Genomic DNA, 20,782 nt, shown 5'->3' with positions numbered 1-20,782 from the left:
CCTATGCCAAACTAAACTGTCATTATCTATTGGGCAGAAGGGCCTGCCAACACAGCCTGCTGCCACATCTAAGCAGGACAGGATGCGCGGTAGAATTTACCATGACTAATGTTCAATGGCAATCAGTCTTCCACCTTACTAGAAGGGCCTGGAAAAAGTTCAGTTTGCATGTACTTTCAAAACTAGTCGCCTCAAGCTATCCAGGGCAGGTTGCCTCACTACTACCATTTCTCTCTTACACAGTGACCAATTGCCATTGAAACTGACCAGAAGCATAGAGCTGGGAGATGGCGGCGGCGGCAGCGTGCAGATTTAAAATAACAATAGGTCCTCACTGGAACTAACTTGAGTCGAGGACTTGAAACAGAGTTATAAAGCCCAGTTGTCTGCACTTTAAAGGGAGAAAAAAATTGGGTACACTAGAAGAATGTGGGGAACCTGCTGAGAAACAATTTTCAGCAACCTTTGCTTTTTGGCAGCCTCTAGCCATATCTGAAGAAAGGCAAGAAAGTGTTAAGGAAACAACACTGAAAGATGACAAAACCCAATACTACCATTAGGGAGATAAGATAGGGGAGGAACCTGGTCTGTTCTACCACTTGGCCAATGACTGCTGTTGTTCAGAACAGCAACCACCAGCCAAGCAGCCATCAGCTGGGATGGCCTTTACACCAGGTTTCCAGATTTCCAGATTGACAAATCACTTGGCCAATAGCCTCAGCTTCCCTAAACTCATGGACTCCAGTGACTAGCACCAGGTGCATCATCCTTTACTGGGCCCTGGTGCTGGAGACTCATAATACTTTTTGTTTCTATTTAAGATTTTAATCATCTGCATTTTCCTTTGTTATAGTTTTATGGATTTTGCCATTGATCTATTTGAAAATGGTTTTACATGAGATATTTCCCAATGTTCAGGCATTTATTGCTGAATTGTTGAATTTCAGAATTTTAAATGTGATGCAGTAATGCAGATGATGGGTTTCCTCCAAAAGCATCTAATCATAAATGTTGAAATCAAATGGAAACAAATTCTCTTTAAAATCAACTTCAGACCTCTGTTCTTTCCACCTGGACATAAATTTATGGGATGTCTAAAGTCCTTCACATCTCAAAGCAATAAGTTACATCGCAGAATTAGCAGCTGCTAAGCAGCTGTTAAGCAGTCTTTTGGCCTGGGAAGAATCCAAAAAGGTAGGGAAAGGTAAGTAGCACAGAAATGAATATGCAACATGTCTGCCAACACTGGGTCTTTTAGCAGACATAATGTAAGAACAAATCATTTTTGAATGGTGCTCAATCATTTTATCATATGTGTAATATTAACAGAACTCGGTCTCGCAGCAAGATGGTTCAATTTTCCTTGTTTAATTTGTTGTCTGCTCTACTCATAAACTAAGGGAGGCAATGCATTGCTCCTCAACCAAGAGCTTAACATAATGGGTTATCTTATCTGAAAGCGAATAAAACTGAATCTTATTCATGATCCGGGCATTGCAATGGGTGACTATAACAGTAGCAGGCCTTCACAAGCCATATGGCCTCTGACACCCTAATGATTGGTCACCATCATTTAAGGGTATGGACAATAAATGCTAGCCAAGCCATAGGTACCTACATCTCCTGAGCAAATAGTTTTAAAAATGCTGCAGCAATGTTCAGCAAAGTATTTGCCACAGTGGCAAAGAAGACACTCTGTGCAAACATAATGCTCTGAAATAAGTTATGCTGATGGTTGAAACAGGATTCACATTCTGAAGTGTGTAGCAAAAAACATTTTGAAGAAATTGTTCAGAGAAGGAAGATATTATAAGCAATATCATCCAGTTAATTATTGGTTGAATTGTTCTTACAATCAATTACAAATATTCCCGAGTGACACAGAACAAGATCAATTACAGTAAAATATTTGTGGTGACAAGGCATATGAATAGAATCAAATTGAGAAGTTTTCAATACCTTATTGTTCTACAAACTTTCTTTTTTAAAGTGCTCATAAAAGCAGACTATTTCAAAACTGGCAGTGAGCATACCCTCATTGGTTATCACAAAATAAAGTTACAATCATTTTTGCTGATGAATTTTACAGTTTAAACACAGTTCTCTCATTCTGGTCCACAGAAGGGAAAGATATTTGTCCAGGAATTTTGTCTTTTCAACTGAACAAAAGCTTTGCAGCAAATATTTTATGCTTTCTCCATGGTAACACCACAAGCTACCAGCACGTACTTGCCAACATATCAGCAACCTCTTGCTCAAGCAGTATTTGCAATTGAAATGGTATGCTTTTGTCTGTCCAGATCTGTGCAAGATGAAAAGGCTGAACAGTGTATCCCTTTTTACAGTAATACTTAAACACTGTACTACCAGGTGACTATTATTGAATCAACTTTTGAGTCCTAGCTTACAGCTAAATTTTCCATACATAAAACACAGCAGTGTTTGCAACTTTACCTAGAATTTAATGCACTTGAAGTTCTATCCAATGAAGAGAAAACTTGTTCACCTGGTTTAAGGGCCGCTTTTCTTTAGCCTCTCACCCAATTTTCTCCGGCTCAATTTATTATGGGTCATCAGCAGCCCAACCAAAAAATAACATGGGACTCCTATGATGCATTATAACAAAAACTCCAACAAGTTCCTTTGGCACCAAAATGTTGAACAGGGGTTTTTCTGAGCCACAGCCTATATACTTATAAGGAAGGGTAAGGAATTGGAAAGAATGTGTTGAAGTACTGAATCCTACGACCAAACTGATGGAAGTAATGGTGCAGAAACACTTGGTAGCTACTGGACTGTGTGAAACACATCCCAACACTTGGAGAGGGGGTTGCATTGAATACAACAATAGGCTGGGCAAGGTATGGATGAAATCCAAGTTGGAGAGACATGGAGGTATAAAAGAAGAATTCAAAGTTATCATGGTTCCTCAAAAGAATCTCACTTTGTTTTTGAGGGCAAATGTAAATTACTATAGATCAATGTTATGTCATTAACTATATGCCTTTACAGACAAACAACTAATTAGACAGAAACAATGTCAGGACTGTAGAAAATCAACTAAGCAGACCACAGTCGTCTCATTTTTGAATTCACTTTCTAACACTTACAGGATTGTAGTGTACTATGATTTTCCATTTTCATTAATGGTATGCAACTCCTTCAAAATGCATTGCTAGGTTTCCAAGGCAATAAACTGCAAATAACACGGATGTTTTAAATATAAAAGCACTTACCTTGCTTTCTCATCTCCTTCAGCTGACCTTTAAAGTGTATATATTTATCACTTTTGATTAGATCCTCATCTTTGTTCAGATTTTTCAGCTCATTAAATTTTTTATCTACTAAAGCTTTCAAATCAGGCATTCGTTCAGGTCGCTCTTGCTTTATCTAGAAAAGAGATTTATTCAGTAATGATGAGTGCAATTAGCTTTCATATGCAGTCATAGGAATTCACTCTCTTTTAATCATTATTTGCACATAATTAACATACTAAATTTTTTTTATTCATTCATGGCACCTACACATCACTGACTGGCCAGCACTTTTATTGCCCATCCCTACTTGGCTTTCAGAGTGTGGTAGTGAGTTTCCTTCTTGAACCTCTGTAGTCCACATTCTGTAGGTTGACCCACAAGATTTTTCAGGAGAAAATTCTAGGATTTTGAACCAGCAGCAGTGAATATGATATGGTGATATGTGCCTTGAAGGAGGAGGCCTGGAGAGAAATGCAGCGGTTTTTGTCAATGTTCAACTCAGCAGATCCATGACACAGATTCTGTGCTCTAAGGGTTGTTCACAAGGCACACCTCAAGTTAAACTTATAAATTACTTGCAGCTGGAGGACCCTCAGCTTGGTGAAAGACGCTCTTTGGTCTATCACAAACTTGCTAGATTTCCAGTATAAGGAGTTGTTCTCAACCGAGGCAGCATTTTCAATAGTCTAAGACATGTTGAAGGGCACACTAAAGCTTGGGACAGTGACCGGAAGAGATGAAATGGGAAAAATTTGCTGTCTATGGCCTTTCAGCCACTTTACACTGAGGCTGGAAACAGCGTAGAACTGTTTCGGCTTTATGCTGGATGTGAAATGCACATTACAATTATCAAGAGTATTCATCAATATTGAAGAATCTCAGCATGAAACATGCTTGGCAAGAGAAAGGTAATCACAGAACAACACCGAAACAGACTCTTTGGTCCACACAGTCCACACCGACCATGTTCCCAAACTAAACTAGTCCCACCTGCCGGCGCTTGGCCCATATCCCTCCAAATATTTCTTAGTCATGAACTTATCCAAATGTCTTTTAAATGTTCTAATTGCACCTGCATCCACTACTTTCTCTGGTAGTTCATTCCATGCACAAACCACTATCTAAAAAAGTTGCCCCTCATAACCTTTATAAATATTTCTCCTCTCAGCTTAAAATATGCCCCTTTGTTTTGAACTCCCCACCTGGGGAAAAGACGCTTGTCATTCACCTTATCTGTGCCCCTCATGATTTTATAAACTTCACTAAGGTCAACCCTTAACCTGCTATGCTCCAGTGAAAAAAGGTCCCAGCCTTTCCAGTCTATTTTTGTATCTCAAACCCTCCATTCCTGCCCACATCCTGGTAAACTTTTTCTGAACCCTCTCCAGTTGCACAGTAATTTACAATTCAAAATGTAGTAATAACCTTTACAATTTTTGTATTAAAAAAGCAGATTCCCAATGGGTCAACCAGGAAGATCTCAGTTTAAGATCTCTCCTAAAAACTTTAGTAATCTCAGAATAACCGTTTTAGAGCTAAATGCATGATCTAATTTCAACTCACAAAGATGATACTCATTGATACGAAGAGTCTCAGTGAACAAAGACAGACAATTTTGGTCAAAGATCACTCCTAACCAATCTATCGCCATCTCAAAATTATCTCCTGAGGGTGAACTTTGGTTTGTTTGAAACTGCTCTGTGTAAAAATACCATAAAGGTCTTGGATCTAGTGTGAGGTAGCATCAATTGTAATTCTTAGTCCTCAAAGTTATGAAAGAGGTAAAGTCATCCATAAATGAGTAGTACAGTGTTTTAATAATTCATTTGGGCTTCTAACAAGCAGCCCTTAAAATACATTCTAGTTATTCCATAACTTTGTTTAGTATTAGTTTTACATTATTTGGAAATTCACAATAAATGGTCAATAATAATCATTAAGTCATTTAATTTGTTTTGGTAACAGACCCCTATTCATTGCACCTTTCAATGTACACTGATTTGTGTGTCTTCGCACTAACACACAGAGACATCTTCAGCCACAACTTAGTCTGGTCTCAGCTTCATAAAAACATATACAGAAGCGATGTAACAACTGTATAACATTGTGTGTGTTCATTTTATTATGAAAATAATTCAGCAATGGTATGCAAAAATACTATCTGCAAACTTGGACTCCCAACTCAGTAGATAAACTATAATTCACAGTTCTCTTTGAAAATAAATACAGACTGTGATGAACCTCAAGGGCTAGACAGCAGACTTAGCAAAAGACTTATGTTTAGAATGTAAACATAGATGACAGTGGCAACATTCAGTCAAACAAACAGCAATTAAAATGTTCAAAAATATTACATATATCAATATTCAAAAAGTTAAGAAATGATGCTAATTGGGTAGCCCATTCTAGGATACCATCCTAACAAGTTCAGCTTGCAATTGGAAAGATCCATGTAATATAGGTGAAGCATTTTTACGCACTAACATTGTCAGAAATCCCTAACGAGCATCCTGTAGCTAGTCTGGCATAGAAATGACAAGTTGATTGAGTAAGAAGTGCATTGACTAGAAATGTGGCAGAGGCAAATTTAATTGAGGCATTCAAGGGGCCATTGGGTGTTTTTTGGATAGTAATGGTGGTCAGGAATATGGGGAAAAAGGCAGACAGCACTAGATAATAGATTGGATAAGACCCGGTCAGCCATGATAGATTCTGAGATTCTACTGATTTTCCCATGGCTCTTGAGTAACGAGATAATAAAGCGAGCCGCAGAAATCACTAAATTCTCAAATCTCTATCACAGTTTAAGCACTAAGAGAGAGTGTAAACCAGAAAACAACTTAAAAAATTATGTACGGCTATGAACGCAGTCAATGCCATCACTAGGTCCTGGAAAGAATGAACACATATAAACAGGTGCTCTACATAATTATAAAGCAACAGAATTCAGCAGAGCCAGTCTCCAAGATGGCACTGCTGGAATTTTCACATTGAAATCCAATCCAAGACTTGGGAAGACTAGGTTGACAAAGTGAAGCTTCCTCTCACTGGCAATTATTCCTCAGCCACTGCTCCTTTGCCACGCTTGCCCCAGCCCCAGGCACAACTTCCCTGTACCAGGAAGGATCCTTTACTGGCAGCTACAGACAGCCTCCGTAGCTTCAGTGAAGGGTTCTTGCAGGTGCACAGAGAGCTGTACCTAGGGGCTGAAGCCATCGCCATGGCTGCTGCACCTGATCCCCCAAGTCTGCTGCTCCCTTTTGCCATCTCCTTGACCAGGTTCTAGGTATGAAGCAGGTCCTGACTGAAAGGAATTGCACACACAGTTGCCATGTCCTCCACGGTCCCCATCTGCACATGCATTGTCACTGACGTCATCGTGCATGGTGGCATCAAGAATACATGCACAAGCACATCCTGAAATGTTGCCATCAGCTGCATATATGCAAACACTTCAGCAGCTTGCAGCAGTCAGCTGATATCATGGCCCATGTCTGCACATTCACAGGACCATTTTGCATTGTGGGTCATTGTCCAAGAAATAAGGCAATTATGGTCTTGAACATGTATCTTTACAATCAAATATCTTGACAAGATGACTAATTTAATCACGTCAATAATGGCCCTGTTCCTCAAGAGATGTGCCCTTTGTTATATTTATAGTGCTTATCAAGATACCCAAACAAAGATGTTTAGGAAAGTGGAAAAAAAACTGTGTGAAGCTGTGAAAACTTAGAGGGAAGGTCATAAAGGTGATAAAAGTTCTTGAAACATATTCTTAAGAACTGAAAGTTTCATTTGAGTGGAAGCTAAAAAGTTTAAAGTAAGTCAGCCAAATACATATAAAAAAAGTGTGAACTGATTAAGCTCCCAAACAGAGATAAGACTAGTATACCAGCAAAGATAAATGACTCCAATTATAGCTAAATTTAGGAAATCAATGATAGGAAGACAGCCACTGATCACCTGCTTCTCCTAGGTTGAGTCTAAAACATTCCAGAAGTTGACGGAACTGCTAATGCTCAAGTATGCTTTCCCACAATATTGGATGGTCATAATCAACTTAAATAAAATTATTTCCATGCAATCCCGATGTCTTAATTTTGGACAAAATCCTACCCAAGTAGTCTTATACTCTAAAATGTGTCTTCATCACCGTTCTTATTTAATCTATATTCACAATGACAAATACCAGCCAATCGCTGTTGGAACATAATGAAATGGAAGGTGATTCTAATTATCAAAACAGGCCAACAAACTGCTAATTCTGGACTATATTTAGGGAAAATTATGTCAACAAATCATCACGTTAATGTGTGAAAAAAAGTTAATCAGATAAAAGTGACCATTCTAATGCAACTTTCTTTCCACAGAAAGAACGTTATTGGGAAATGCTCTGCCTTGTCATGTAATCAAAGAAGATTCATCGATATGGCCAAAAGTATAGATGAGGATGAAGAAATTTAATAGAGTTCAAAGATGAATTCAACAAAGTGAAGTTTTAACCATTCAAGCTTTGCCATTATAGTAGATTGAAAGCAAGAGGTATGCATAAGAGACCAGCGTTGGATGGGCATTGACTATAAAGCAGGGTGTGTGGCTGCTAAGAATTGCTATTTCATTTCACAATTCACTCACTTCCCTCAATAGGCTTTCGACATATACAACTTTGTCCTCTTGACTCTGTTCTCGTACATTCAGGTCATTTAGGAAGACAGAAGCCATACCAGTAGTTTGGGTACAGGTGAAAAACAATAAAGAGAAGTCAATAGTGGGAGTAATGCACAGGCTGTAAACAGTAGCTACACTGTAGAATGGAGTATAAAGGGAGAAATATTGAGAGCTTGTCAAAAAGGTACGGGTGAACCACGGGGGATGCAATCTATTTATAGACTTGAAAAATAAGAAGGATAATCAAGGCTCCTATTATAAGATCAGAAATGTTTTTGGGATGGTTAATTAGAACTGTGCAGCCAACCTGAGTGCAAACTATATTAAAGCTGGTATTTGAAAAAAGGTACAATTTATGAAATACATCGTAGTGATGGTGCCCCAGGATAGAAATAACCACTGTCTGAGTGAATTTTACATTCAGTTTGAGGGAGAGAACAGTGAAAATTATAAGCATTTTAAACTTGGGCTAAGAGCAACTTAGAAGGTATGAAAGCAGAGCTAAATAAAACTGCCAAATTGCTTAAAGAAATAGATCAGTAGAGATGCAGTAGGGAACATTCAAGGGATATTTCATAACACACAGAATGGATACATTCAAGCAAGAAAGAAATCTTTCCAAAGGGCAGGCCAACTATCTGGGATTAACTGGATAGATTAATAACACAAACAAATTTAAAGCAAAAGCATATAATTGCACAAAGACAGATCGCAGGTTAAAGGTTTTGGCTGATAATTTGAAGAAAAGAATGCCTAAAAGATTAATTAAGGGGTGGAATATTAGTGCAAGAGAGAAAGCCAACTAGAAATTTACAATCATATAGCAAGAATTTCAACAAACATTTGAAAAATTAAAGAGTTAACAGTGAAAATTGGTCCTACAGTAGACGACTCTGGAGGATGAATGGAAAATAAGGAAATGGCAAATGAATCAAACCAATACTTCAAACTGGCCTTCACGAAGAGTTTCTACTTTGTACTAACGTTTTCTGTGGAATTTCTCTAATGTGAGATTGATGTGAAATCTCTCTTCCCCACCTTAACCTGCATTTATTCTCATTTTACTAAAACACGAAAATAACAAACAAAAAACAATCAATGGAAGTACCAGGGGAAGATCTCCTCGTCTTATATTATCAAACCTAATTGTATGTTACTTAAGTAATAAAAATTGCATGTAGGAAACTGTTAAATGTGAACAGCACAACAGACAAATATACTGTTAGCAATGTTTTAATGTAAGTATAACAGTACTTAGACACACTATCAGTCAAATTTCACTTTGGGATGGCACAGTGGTTTAGTGGTTAGCACTGCTGCTTCACAGTGCCAAACAGCCAGGTTTAATTCCACCCTTAGGTGACGGTGACTGTGTGGAGTTTGCACATTCTCACCATGTCTACACCAATTTCCTCCCACAGTCCAAAGATGTGCAGTTTAGGTGGACTGGCCATACTAAATTGTCCATAGTGTCCAGGGATATGCAGGCTAGGTGGGTTTTCCTTAGGAAACACAAGGTTACAGGGATAGGTGAAGGCAAGGGGTAGGTCTTGATGGGATGCTCTGAGGGTTGGTGTGGATTCGATGGGCTGAATGACCCACTTCTACAATGTATGGATTCTATGAATCTATGTGTCACATCTCATCTGTGTAAAGGGAGCCAATTAAAACTTAATACTCAAAGTGAACGGAATTAATAAAAAGAGAGCAAAGCAACTGGAAATCGTCATGGAAATAACAGGAAGCATATATGAAAGTGTGATGGCCCCAATGGTTTTAAGGGGGTAAAAACAGGAACGTTAAATGGAAATAGTCCCTTTCAAGAATTGGGTTCCTCTGGAGAATTACCTTGCAAAAAAGGAATTTGTTTCAAGCTGTCTGGAAAATGAGCAACAGAAAAACAATGTGGAGGAAATCCTGCTTCTGAGAAATGCTCGCAGCATCCCGCTTCCTGCAGCATCATTTGGTGTCTTGGCCAGTGTTAGGACTGCCTTTGTGGATGGGGTGTAATCATTGATGGAGGTGGATGCGAATTGCAACACCCCACCCCACCAAGACAACCCTGGATTAAGCACAATGGCCTCTGCAAAGACATTGGCCAGGTGTAGTCAATCATCAGCCTACACAATTATAGCTGCTTGCTAAAATATGGTACCAGTGTTCCCCACCACAGGTAAACTCACAATGGGAGCAAAGCGAGTCCCTTAAATGGGTGCAAAATCACAGGTGCTGACTGCTGTCTCATTTACTGAGTATCTGCAACACGGACAATATAGGAAAGATCTGTACCTTTTTGAAAAAAACAACTCCTGACAGGCTCCTAATAACCTAAAAAGCTGTGGGTCTGCCAGCTATCCATAGAATATCCCATTGCTTTTCATCAGCCCCAATAGCATTTACCTGGAAAAAAATAACGTATTCTTTCTGCATGCTTCATTTGTTTGGAGCATTGCTGAGACCACATCTGGAGGACTGTGATCTCTTTGTTAAAGGAAAATTGACATGCAAAAATGGTTCAGAGAACACTTACAAGACTAATAAATATATGGTCTAGACTTGAAATGTCAGCTTTCCTGCTCCTATGATGCTGCTTGGCCTGCTGTGTTCATCCAGCTCTACACCTTGTTATCTCTGGAACAAATGGGTTGCTTTATAAGGTTGGCTTGTATCTGCTCCAGTTTAGAAGTGTAAGAGGTGATCTGATTGAAAAATAGAACTTTCTGAAGAAGCTTGTTGGTAAGAATGTGGGAAGGAGGTTTCCTTTTGTGAGACAATTGAGAACCAAGGATCAACCTTCAAAAATGAGGGAATGCCTATTCAAGACAGAGATGAGGAGAATGTTTTTTTGTTCTCTCAGAAGGCTAAAAGTCTTTGGCATCCCTTCAAATGTCTTCACATACTTTTAAAGCTGAGCTCAATAGATTCTCGTCAAGCAAAGGTTAATCGAGATATGCGGAAATGTGGCTAATCTAATTGCGTGTACGCATCTTTGTAACCTTCTTAAGGCTAATTAAGGATGGTCAATAAATGCTTGCCTAACCAGCAACATCCACGTTCTAAGAATGTTTTCATGAAAAGACAGACACAGCAAATAACTTATGCTAAAGGAATACACTAACACACACAGTCTGATTTCAACAGAAACATAAAACCTGCATTACCTAAGAAACAGCAGGAATAGATTCATCTTTGGCCTGAAATGTATTTTCCCACCCAATTTTCACATCTGTCAATTTCCTTCGTTAAAAAAGAAATACAATCAATCTCAATCATGAATATTCTCACTGACTAAACATGTATAGCCCTCTGAGGTAGAGAATTCCTTGGAGTCATAACTCTCCAAGTGAGAAAATTCTTCACATGTTTTGTTCCAAATGATTGGTCCCTTCTCCCAAAGATAGGTTTTATATGTTGAGTGACAAAGAGTGGAAAATATCTACAGTCTGAAAACAGAAAAATAAATACAACAGAAAACAAACATAAGGATAAACTGGCACTTGTATTTATTTTCAGGAGAAGCTCAGGTCAGAACATTTCAGAAAAATTAATGAAACCTAATTCACCAGGTTTCTCATTCAACATAAAGGATGGTGCAATTTAGTGTTTTACCTGCAGGAGTTAAAGTTACTAGCTTTTAGAGCTATATAGGAATATGCCCAAACAACGTTTTTACATTTGCTTATAAGTGAAAGCATTAAGAACAACAGTCTTAACAAATGATGTAATTAATGAGAACTATTATATTGACAAATAAGAGGACATAAAATGCAATTATATATTAATTATATGAAACACTGTACAGATGCAGCATTAACTATTTTGGTACTCTGATATTCTCCCGATATTAGTAAGTGGGATGATCAGCATCAGCATTCAATATGTTCACTTAGCGTTCTTACAAAAGTAATAAACAAATTTAAATAGCCCACATAGATTGAAATTTTATACAGATGATGGAAGATAACAACAATGGAAACTGCAAGTTAACTGAATGGTTCTAATTACTGCAAACTTTCACCTATCAACCAAATTGGAAAACTGAAATAGTAACTTAAACAGTTTTTCAGTAATATTATTCTTTATAATTTCATTAACAATACGTTTTTATTTATACTCAGGTGGTGCACACTGGTGGCAAGTTTAACATTGACTGTCCATCCCCAATCACTGAGATGGTTGCAACTGCAGTTCTTTTGCAACAATAGTTCATGTGGTGCCAGTTTTATTCTAACTTTTGCAGCAGTTTAATAGAAAAACAACTGTAATCCAGAACCCCAAACTAACGTTCTAGAGACAGAGGTTCAAATCCGAGAACAACAGATGGTGAAATTTAAATTCAATAATAATGTAAAATTAAAGGCAACTTAATGACAACCACATAACCAATTTCAATTATCATAAAAACCCATCTGGTTCATTCATATCTTTCAGGGAAGGAAATCTTCCATCCTTACCTGGTCGGACCTACATGCAACTACAGACCGACGGCCTTGCGGTTGACTTACAACAGCTGCCTGAAAAGGACAGTAAGTGCAGTTGCAGGGCAATGACAGATCAACAATACATTTCATGATTAAATAAAAAAAGTCCAGAAGCCAGTCATATACGGACTAGATCAGATAATGGTTCCACTTTTCCATCCATCAAGGACATTAGATGACTCAGGTGGGTTTTTAAAACAACTATCCAAAATTTCCTCAAAGTCACTCTTTCCGATAATCAGACAGGCTTCTTATAAAGCTGAACTCAAACTCGGAAATTCCCTGGACTGGATTAAAACCTGCATTCACCGGATCATTAGTTCAATCAAGTAATCCTTACTAAAGGAAAGAAGTTATGAAATTTCAAAGGATTCAGAAAAGTTGACAAGGATGTTGCCACGGTTGGAGGGTTTGAGCTACAGGGTGAGGCTGAACAGGCTGGGGCTATTTTCCCTGGAGTGTCGGAGGTTGAGGGATGACCTTACAGAAGTTTACAAGATCATGAGGGGCATGGATAGGGTGAATAGTCAAGGTCTTTTCTCCTAGGTAGAGGCCATACGTTTAAGGTGAAAGGGGAAAGGGGAAAGATTTAAAAGGGACCTGTTGGGAGTTTTCTATAGGCCTCCGAATAGTTCCAGAGATGTAGAGGAAAGGAGTGAGACAGACAGGGTAGTTGTCATGGGGGACTTCAACTTTCCAAATATTGACTGGGAACACTATAGTTCGAGTACTATAGATGGATCAGCTTTTGTCCAGTGTGTGCAGGAGGGCTTCCTGACACAGTACGTAGATAGGTCAACAAGGGGCGAAGCCACATTAGATTTGGCACTGGGTAATGAGCTTGGCCAGGTATTAGATTTGGAAGTAGGTGAGCACTTTAGTGATAGCCATCACAATTCTGTTATGTTTACTTTAGGGATGGAAAGGGATAGGTGTATACCACTGGGCGAGAGTTATAGCTGGGGGAAAGGCAATTACAATGAGATTAGGCAAGATTTAGGGAGCATAGGATGGGCACAGTAGAAATGTGGAGCTTATTCAAGGAAAAGCTCCTGTGTGTCCTAGATAAGTATGTACCCGTCAGGCAGGGAGGACGCTGTAGAGTGCGGGAGCCGTGGTTTACGAAGGAGGTGGAATCTCTGGTCAAGAGGGCGGCTTATGTTAGGATGAGATGTGAAGGCTCAGTTAGGGCGCTTGAGGGCTACGAGGTAGCCAGGAAAGACCTAAAGAGAGAGCTCAGAAGAGCCAGGAGGAGACATGAGAAGTTGTTGGCGGATAGGATCAGGGTAAACCCTAAGGTTTTCTATAGGTATTTAAGGAATAAAAGAATGATGAAAGTAAGATTATGCCCAATCAAGGATAGTAGTGGTAAGTTGTGTGTGGAGTCAGATGAGATAGGGGAAGGGCTAAATGAATATTTTTCAACTGTATTCACTCTAGAAAACGACAATGTTGTCGAGGAGAATACTGAGATACAGGCTACTAGACTAGGTGGGATTGAGGTTCACAAGGAAAAGGTATTAGAAATCCTACAGAGGGTGAAGATAGATAAGTCCCCTGGGCCGGATGGGATTTATCCTCGGATCCTCTGGGAAGCCAGGGAGGAGATTGCCAAGCCTTTGGCATTGATCTTTAACTCGTCATTGTCTACAGGAATAGTGCCAGACGACTGGAGGATAGCAAATGTGGTTCCCCTGTTCACGAAGGGGAGTAGAGACAACCCTGGTAATTATAGACCAGTGAGCCTTACTTTAGTTGTTGGTAAAGTGTTGGAAAAGGTTATAAGGGATAGGATTTAAAATCATCTAGAAAAGAATAAAGTGATTAGGGATAGTCAGCACGGTTTTGTGAAGGGAAGGTCGTGCCTCACAAACCTTATTGAGTTCTTTGAGAAGGTGACCAAACAGGTGGATGAGAGTAAACTGGTTGATGTGGTGTATATGGATTTCAGCAAGGCGTTCAATAAGGTTCCCCACAATAGGCTATTGTACAAAATGCGGAGGAATGGAATTGTGGGAGAGAGAGCAGTTTGGATTGGAAATTGGCTTGCTGAAAGAAGACAGAGGGTGGTAGTTGATGGGAAATGTTCATCCTGGAGACCAGTTACTAGTGGTGTACCGCAAGGGTCGGTGTTGGGTCCACTGCTGTTTGTCATTTTTATAAATGACCTGGATGAGGGCGTAGAAGGATGGGTTAGTAAATTTGCAGACAACACTAAAGGTCGGTGGAGTTGTGGATAGTGACGAAGGATGCTGTAGGTTGCAGAGAGACATAGGTAAGCTGCAGAGCTGGGCTGAGAGGTGGCAAATGGAGTTTAATTCAGACAAGTGTGAGGTGATGCACTTTGGTGGGAGTAACTGGAGTGCAAAGTACTGGGCTAATGGTAAGATTCTTGGTAGTGTAGATGAGCAGAGAGATCTCTGTGTCCATGTACACAGATCCTTGAAAGTTGCCACCCAGGTTGACAGGACTGTTAAGAAGGCATACAGTGTTTTAGCTTTTATTAACAGAGGGATCGAGCTCCAGAACCAAGTGGTTATGGTGAAGCTGTACAAAACTCTGGTGCGGCCACACTTGGAGTAGTGTGTAAAGTTCTGGTCACCGCATTATAAGAAGGATGTGGAAGCTTTGGAAAGGGTGCAGAGGAGATTTACTAGGATGTTGCCTGGTATGGAGGGAAGATCTTACGAGGAAAGGCTAAGGGACTTGAGGCTGTTTCCATTAGAGAGAAGGTTGAGAGGTGACTTAATTGAAACATATAAAACAATCAGAGGGTTAGATAGCGTGGAGAGAGAGAGCCTTTTTCCTAGGATGGTGATGACGAGCACGAGGGGGGCATAGCTTTAAATTGAGGGGTGAAAGATATAGGACAGATGTCAGAGGTAGTTTCTTTACTCAAGGGAGTATTAAGGGAATGGGACGCTTTGCCTGCAACGGTTGTAGATTCCCCAACTTTAGGTACATTTAAGTGGTCATTGGATGAGCATATGGACGTACATGGAATAGTGTAGGTTAGATGGGCTTGAGATCGGTATGACAGGTTGGCACAACATCGAGGGCCGAAGGGCCTGTACTGTGCTGTAATGTTCTATATAAAGGGCAACTTTTCATGCAGAGATTGGTGAGTGTACAGAATGAACAGCCATGGGAAGTGAAGGAGGCTGGTATAATTACAAACATTAAAAGGCATCTGGATGGGTATATGAATTGGAACGGTTGAAGACAGATATGGGCTAAAATGGCAAATGGAACTAGATTAATTTAGGATATCTGGTCGGTATGGACAAATTGGACCGAAGGGTCTGTGTCCATGCTGTACATCTCTATGACTCTATGTAATGAAGAGGCTAACTGCTAAATTTGCTTTTACTCATTCAGCAAACATTATATTGCAAGTGTGCATATTATAAATGTAGATGGAAGAGCTGGGAAGAGAACAAAGAACCAAAACATCAATCAACCCACAGTGCAGAGTTTCCTATCCATCTCTCTCCCAATGAAAACAATACACTACATTGTTTAGTCTCTGCACCAGTTTCAGAAGCTACTGTAAGAGACTACACTTTTTCATTTTTGGGGGCTATAAACTGAACTGCTATTACCAGAATACAAGGTAGGTTTGTGTAACTTGGAAATCATGTGTTGCATATTGTTGACTATGCAGAACAATAGTTCTTTCTGGAAGCAGGAAGACAGAAAAGTCAAAACTGAATGGGACTGTGAATCTTTTGAGTAAAAGAAATTCTGTCTGACAACTGCCTGCTGATTGGTAGAGCTGCAGGCTTCAAAGATTTTATAAGTTAACAGTGACAGAGAGTGGAAAACATCTACAGTCTGCAAACTGAAAGGAACAATCTTTCCCCCATTTGCCCTCCATGTGGGGAAGAAGACAGAAAACCCAAGAAAGTCTCAAGACAGGAAATCATAAAAGAAAAACTTAAGTTCACCTCATGAATTATCTTCCCTAGAGACAGCAGTGTGTCATGAATTCAAAAATCACAGAGGAGTGAGAGGAAAATAACTTTCCACATTGTGGTCTAGGCTTTTGATCACCCTACATATACTTTTTCTTAAATCATTTGTTCTTTGTCTGTTTTATTTGTGATTGAACATGTGTGTCTTTGGGGTTTTGAAGATAAAGAGGTATTTTTTTCCTGCTAGTGACAAAACCTGGTCTGTATTGCTTTGTCCTGAGTAGTTGTTAGTCAGGCAAATTGGGTCTTCTTTGTGGTCTCAATGGGATCTTTTACATTTATAGATTTGTGATGGCTGGTGAAACAATGAGACATGATTGTCAGTGAATTATTCCCAATTAAGTTGCGACATTACCAATTGCTGAGTGTTGGCATATCACTGTTCTTTTAAAAGGGGTGTGTCTTCTTAGCCAGAGTTTACAATAAGGCATCCCTTTTTGTAATGTCAATTATAACCATCAGAAAATTCAGGTCATGAATTCCTGATGGGCAAGATACTAATCAGGGTGAATTGTAAAATTGTCCTCCTAAAGATTTCATATAAATACAAAATTTAATACAAACCAAAACTGTCTAATGTCAGATTTTAATATATCATGGCAAGAATGGTCCTTGCTAAATAGGTTCTGGACAGTCCAGATCTCCTGTGCAGGCAACATCTACCCCAGGGCCTCTTGCGCACTTAGGAAGAGGTAAAACAACAATGCTGCATGGTACAAAGGAGTGCCCCCTCTACAGACTAACTGGTGGACTAGTCACTTCAAACTTAGAAAATGACAAGCCTCACTTAGCTCCAGGAGTTTGCATTCGCTAAAATTATGGTTGGCTTTATTTTACTCATCCAGAATTTTAGATACACGTCAGAAACATTATACTGTTACCCAGCTAAGCTTGAATAGGCTACAGTGTAGCTCATTCAAGTACCATGTGAAGAAAATCATGACCTGTCACACACACTCATCTTACAACAGACACAAAACAGCTTTCTGAACAATTGATTCATCGGCATTTATGTAAAGCTGCTTCTGAACTTAGTTGCAAGTTTGAAGAATTTGAATGAGTGATTCATACAAAATTATATTTCATTATATTGCCTTCAGAAAAAAAAACTTTTGAACCTCCTCTCAATTAATTCCAAAGTTATTTTTACACTTATGTTACTTACCACATTTACTTGGAAGCTACACATGCCATTACTCAGCCAATATCCCGTTAAACCAGTCAGTAAGAACATCAACTTGTACTTCTACGGTATGCTTTACATCAGTCAACACTTCAAAAAAAAACCTTTGTACATTAAAGAGGAAAATAAACATTAGAATGCAAGAAGGGAGAAGACAAATGGACTAAGTTATGAAGTACGAACTAAAGCTACAACCAAAAAGTGGGTTTCCAAAAGCTTTTTGAAGGGAGGGTGGTAAGGGAGCTGAAACTGCTGTGTTGACACTGCTGTACCCATGGACCCAAATATGCATCATTATTCCTCAGTGATTTTTACCTCTGGATCTCTGTGTGTTTTGTTGGGTTCTGTGCTGCACTCGAGGCACCTCTATCTGGACAGACTGCTCCCACGAAGCCTGCTGCAGATCTCGGCCTTATTCAGTAATTCTCCCTCTCTCCAAGTCCTGTAACTTTGACTTTCATTCTAATATACAATCAGCACACTGATTAAATCTTGCTAATACAGTATTTACATTCATATCCTCTTTGAGTCTTGACAACATATGATAATGTCCGAGTTGCATCATGTAAACTGATAGTAACACAGTAATTTCTAGTATACTACATCTTCTCCCAAGTTTCATTCAACTACTTCATTAATGGAGTTCCAACAATTTGATACAACTGTTTGTACCATCACAATATATCCCTCTCAAACTCTGAAATCAGAGGCTGTTACAAGGATCCTTCGCTGCTCACCCTGATGTCGTTCACTTGATAGATGAATGAAGGACACAGTCTTCCACCATTTTGGTAATGTTTGTACCATTTTGGGTTGTTGTTGATGCAGTTCCGTTGCCTATGTCCAAAGTTCTATGGCAATACAGTTAGAACACAGAACATTACAGCACAGTACAGGCCCTCGATATTGTGCCGACCTGTCATACCGATCTCAAGCCCATCTAACCTACACTATTCCATGTACGTCCATATGCTTATCCAATGACAACTTAAATGTACCTAAAGCTGGCGGATCATCCATTCACTATGACATTGTGCTCATCCTAGTCTCTCCTACTAGTGGAAACATCTTCTCTACATCCACTCAGGACAGGCCCTCAACATTCTACAAGTTTCATTGAGATTCCTGTTTCTCCTTTTAAACTCCATCAAGCACAGACTAAGAGTCCTCAACCACTCCTCATATGACAAGCCCTTCTTCCCTGGGGTCATTCTTGTAAACCTCTTCTAGACTCTTTCCAAGGACCCAATACTACCCATAATATTCGAAATGTAGTCTGACCAGGGCCTGCTCATTTTCTAGCCCTCTCAGAATGAAAGCTAACATTATATTTGCCTTCCTTACTGACAAATGAACCTGCATGCTCGCCTTCAGAAAATCCCAAACTAGCACGAAATCCCGTTATGCTTCAGATTTCTCAAGCTTTCCCCATCTAGAAAACAATGTGTGGCTCTATTCTTCCTACCAAATTGCATAACTTTCCCACATCAAATTCCATTTGCCACTTTCTGCCCAGACTCCCAGCTGTCCAAGTCATTCTGCCATCTCCCCTCTCAGCACTACCTTTCCTTGCACCTAAGCTGCTTCTAACCCAACAGGCTAGGCAGAGACAGGCATGAGAATTTCTAGAAGCATGGCACTCCACAAAGCACGCTATTAACAAACACACTGAACTCAACCCCATACACATTCCACTATGACGGAAAACCGGAAGTGAGGCGATCCATCTCAACAGACCCCAGAGTTTAAAAACCAGGTGGGAAAACACACCGACACTTCATCGGAGGCTGTACTGTGGATGTTATCAAGCATGGTAACAAAACATCTGCGAAACAAAAAACCAGCTCAGTGAGCCAACCAATCTCAACAACCTCAACACCCACAACCCGAGCTACAAATCTATTCCAAAACCTCAGAACCCAAAATGGTTGATACTAGCACATCACATGATCATATTCTCAAAGTGACAGTCCATCATAGTTACACAAATGCACAAGCCATGAACTTGAACTCTTCATTCACGAATTGCAGTATGTATTCTGAAACTAGTTCGTTCAAGAAGGTGCGTGCATCAAAAATTCTTTTCATTTTTTTAATTCACTGACTGAGCCAATGGCTGTAAGAAGTCGAGAAACAACCCTGCCCATCTGGACTGGTAATGCATTGCAATAAATGCACTCTCTGTTTAACTAAATCTAATCCCAGCCTTTACTTTTCTGGAAATATTGAAAATATTCATGGATATGTTGGCACCTGCCTACTGACAGCTTTTGTGGCAACAGAAAATGAAATTCTCTATCTCTAAAATGCCTTTGTACAGATCAGTGCTCTACGTACAGTGATTCCTAATTGTCATCCTTGTAGTTGTTTTAGGACACTTTTCCTCACAGACTTCAGCATTATCAGCCCACAATAACATACTAAGAGCTGTCTACTTTCATTAGATGCTTATTATGCTTCAGTAAAACTTGCATCTGTCAAAAAGTGTTCAAGGTAAAACTGTCTGATTTTGGTGTACCCACCATCTGCTTTTTGAGCTACACAAGTTTTTCTTGGTTTCATATGTTATTGCTAACACATGTATTATTTCTGTGGAAATGATATTACCTCTTCAATAAACAGTAAACATTACTTTTCAGTATGATCTACTGTTAGTCTGGACAAAACATGCACTGTAATCCACATATTCCCTGAGATACAGACTGCCAACTAATCACATCTCCTTACCTGGAACCTGAACCTCTACTCTTAATGGCATTTTCACAATTTCTTTTGATCCCAATCGTCGTAGGACTAGTAGTTTGTTTCCACCTGAAATTGGAATTCCATCAAGTAATACATCAAGCAGACATTACAGCCCTGTGAAACTGCTCAAACAACTTTCTTGATTGTTGCATATCACTGTTCTATTTTTGTCCATGATGCTATGTACACAGGTTCCCAGCTCCCAAAATGCTGGACTTGAAAGCATACTGTGCATTATCCTGTAATGGTGCATCTGCAACTATTGTCGTGGGCAATCTGTTGTGAGTGAGTACATCTGAGGAGTGTAACTTCTCCTTTATTTTCCTGAATGCTTTATCTGTTTCAGACTCCAAAGCCAATGCTGACCCATTCTTTAAGAGGTCTCAGAGGTTGAGAGAAGCTAGCCAGATTTTGAAAGTGCTTTTGCAACAGGTTTACCATTCCTAAAAAGCAATGGACAGTATGCATTTT

At 39.4% G+C, this 20,782-nt stretch overlaps 1 protein-coding gene across 1 annotated transcript in view; it reads right to left on the bottom strand.

Annotated features, from left to right (window-relative positions):
* The window catches only part of nsmce2 (NSE2 (MMS21) homolog, SMC5-SMC6 complex SUMO ligase), a 173,479-nt gene that overhangs the window by 97,784 nt on the left and 54,913 nt on the right, over nucleotides 1–20,782 (bottom strand). Inside the window, exon 4 of the mRNA XM_048529400.2 lies at nucleotides 3,237–3,390. Coding sequence (XP_048385357.2) covers nucleotides 3,237–3,390 — 154 coding nt within the window. The remainder of the gene's footprint in view (nucleotides 1–3,236; nucleotides 3,391–20,782) is intronic.

Source organism: Stegostoma tigrinum, chromosome 5 (genome assembly GCF_030684315.1).
Source record: "Stegostoma tigrinum isolate sSteTig4 chromosome 5, sSteTig4.hap1, whole genome shotgun sequence".
In the NCBI taxonomy this organism is placed as follows: Eukaryota; Metazoa; Chordata; class Chondrichthyes; order Orectolobiformes; family Stegostomatidae; genus Stegostoma; species Stegostoma tigrinum.
Note: the sequence above shows the minus strand (reverse complement) of the source record. Positions and strands in the feature narration are given on the sequence as shown.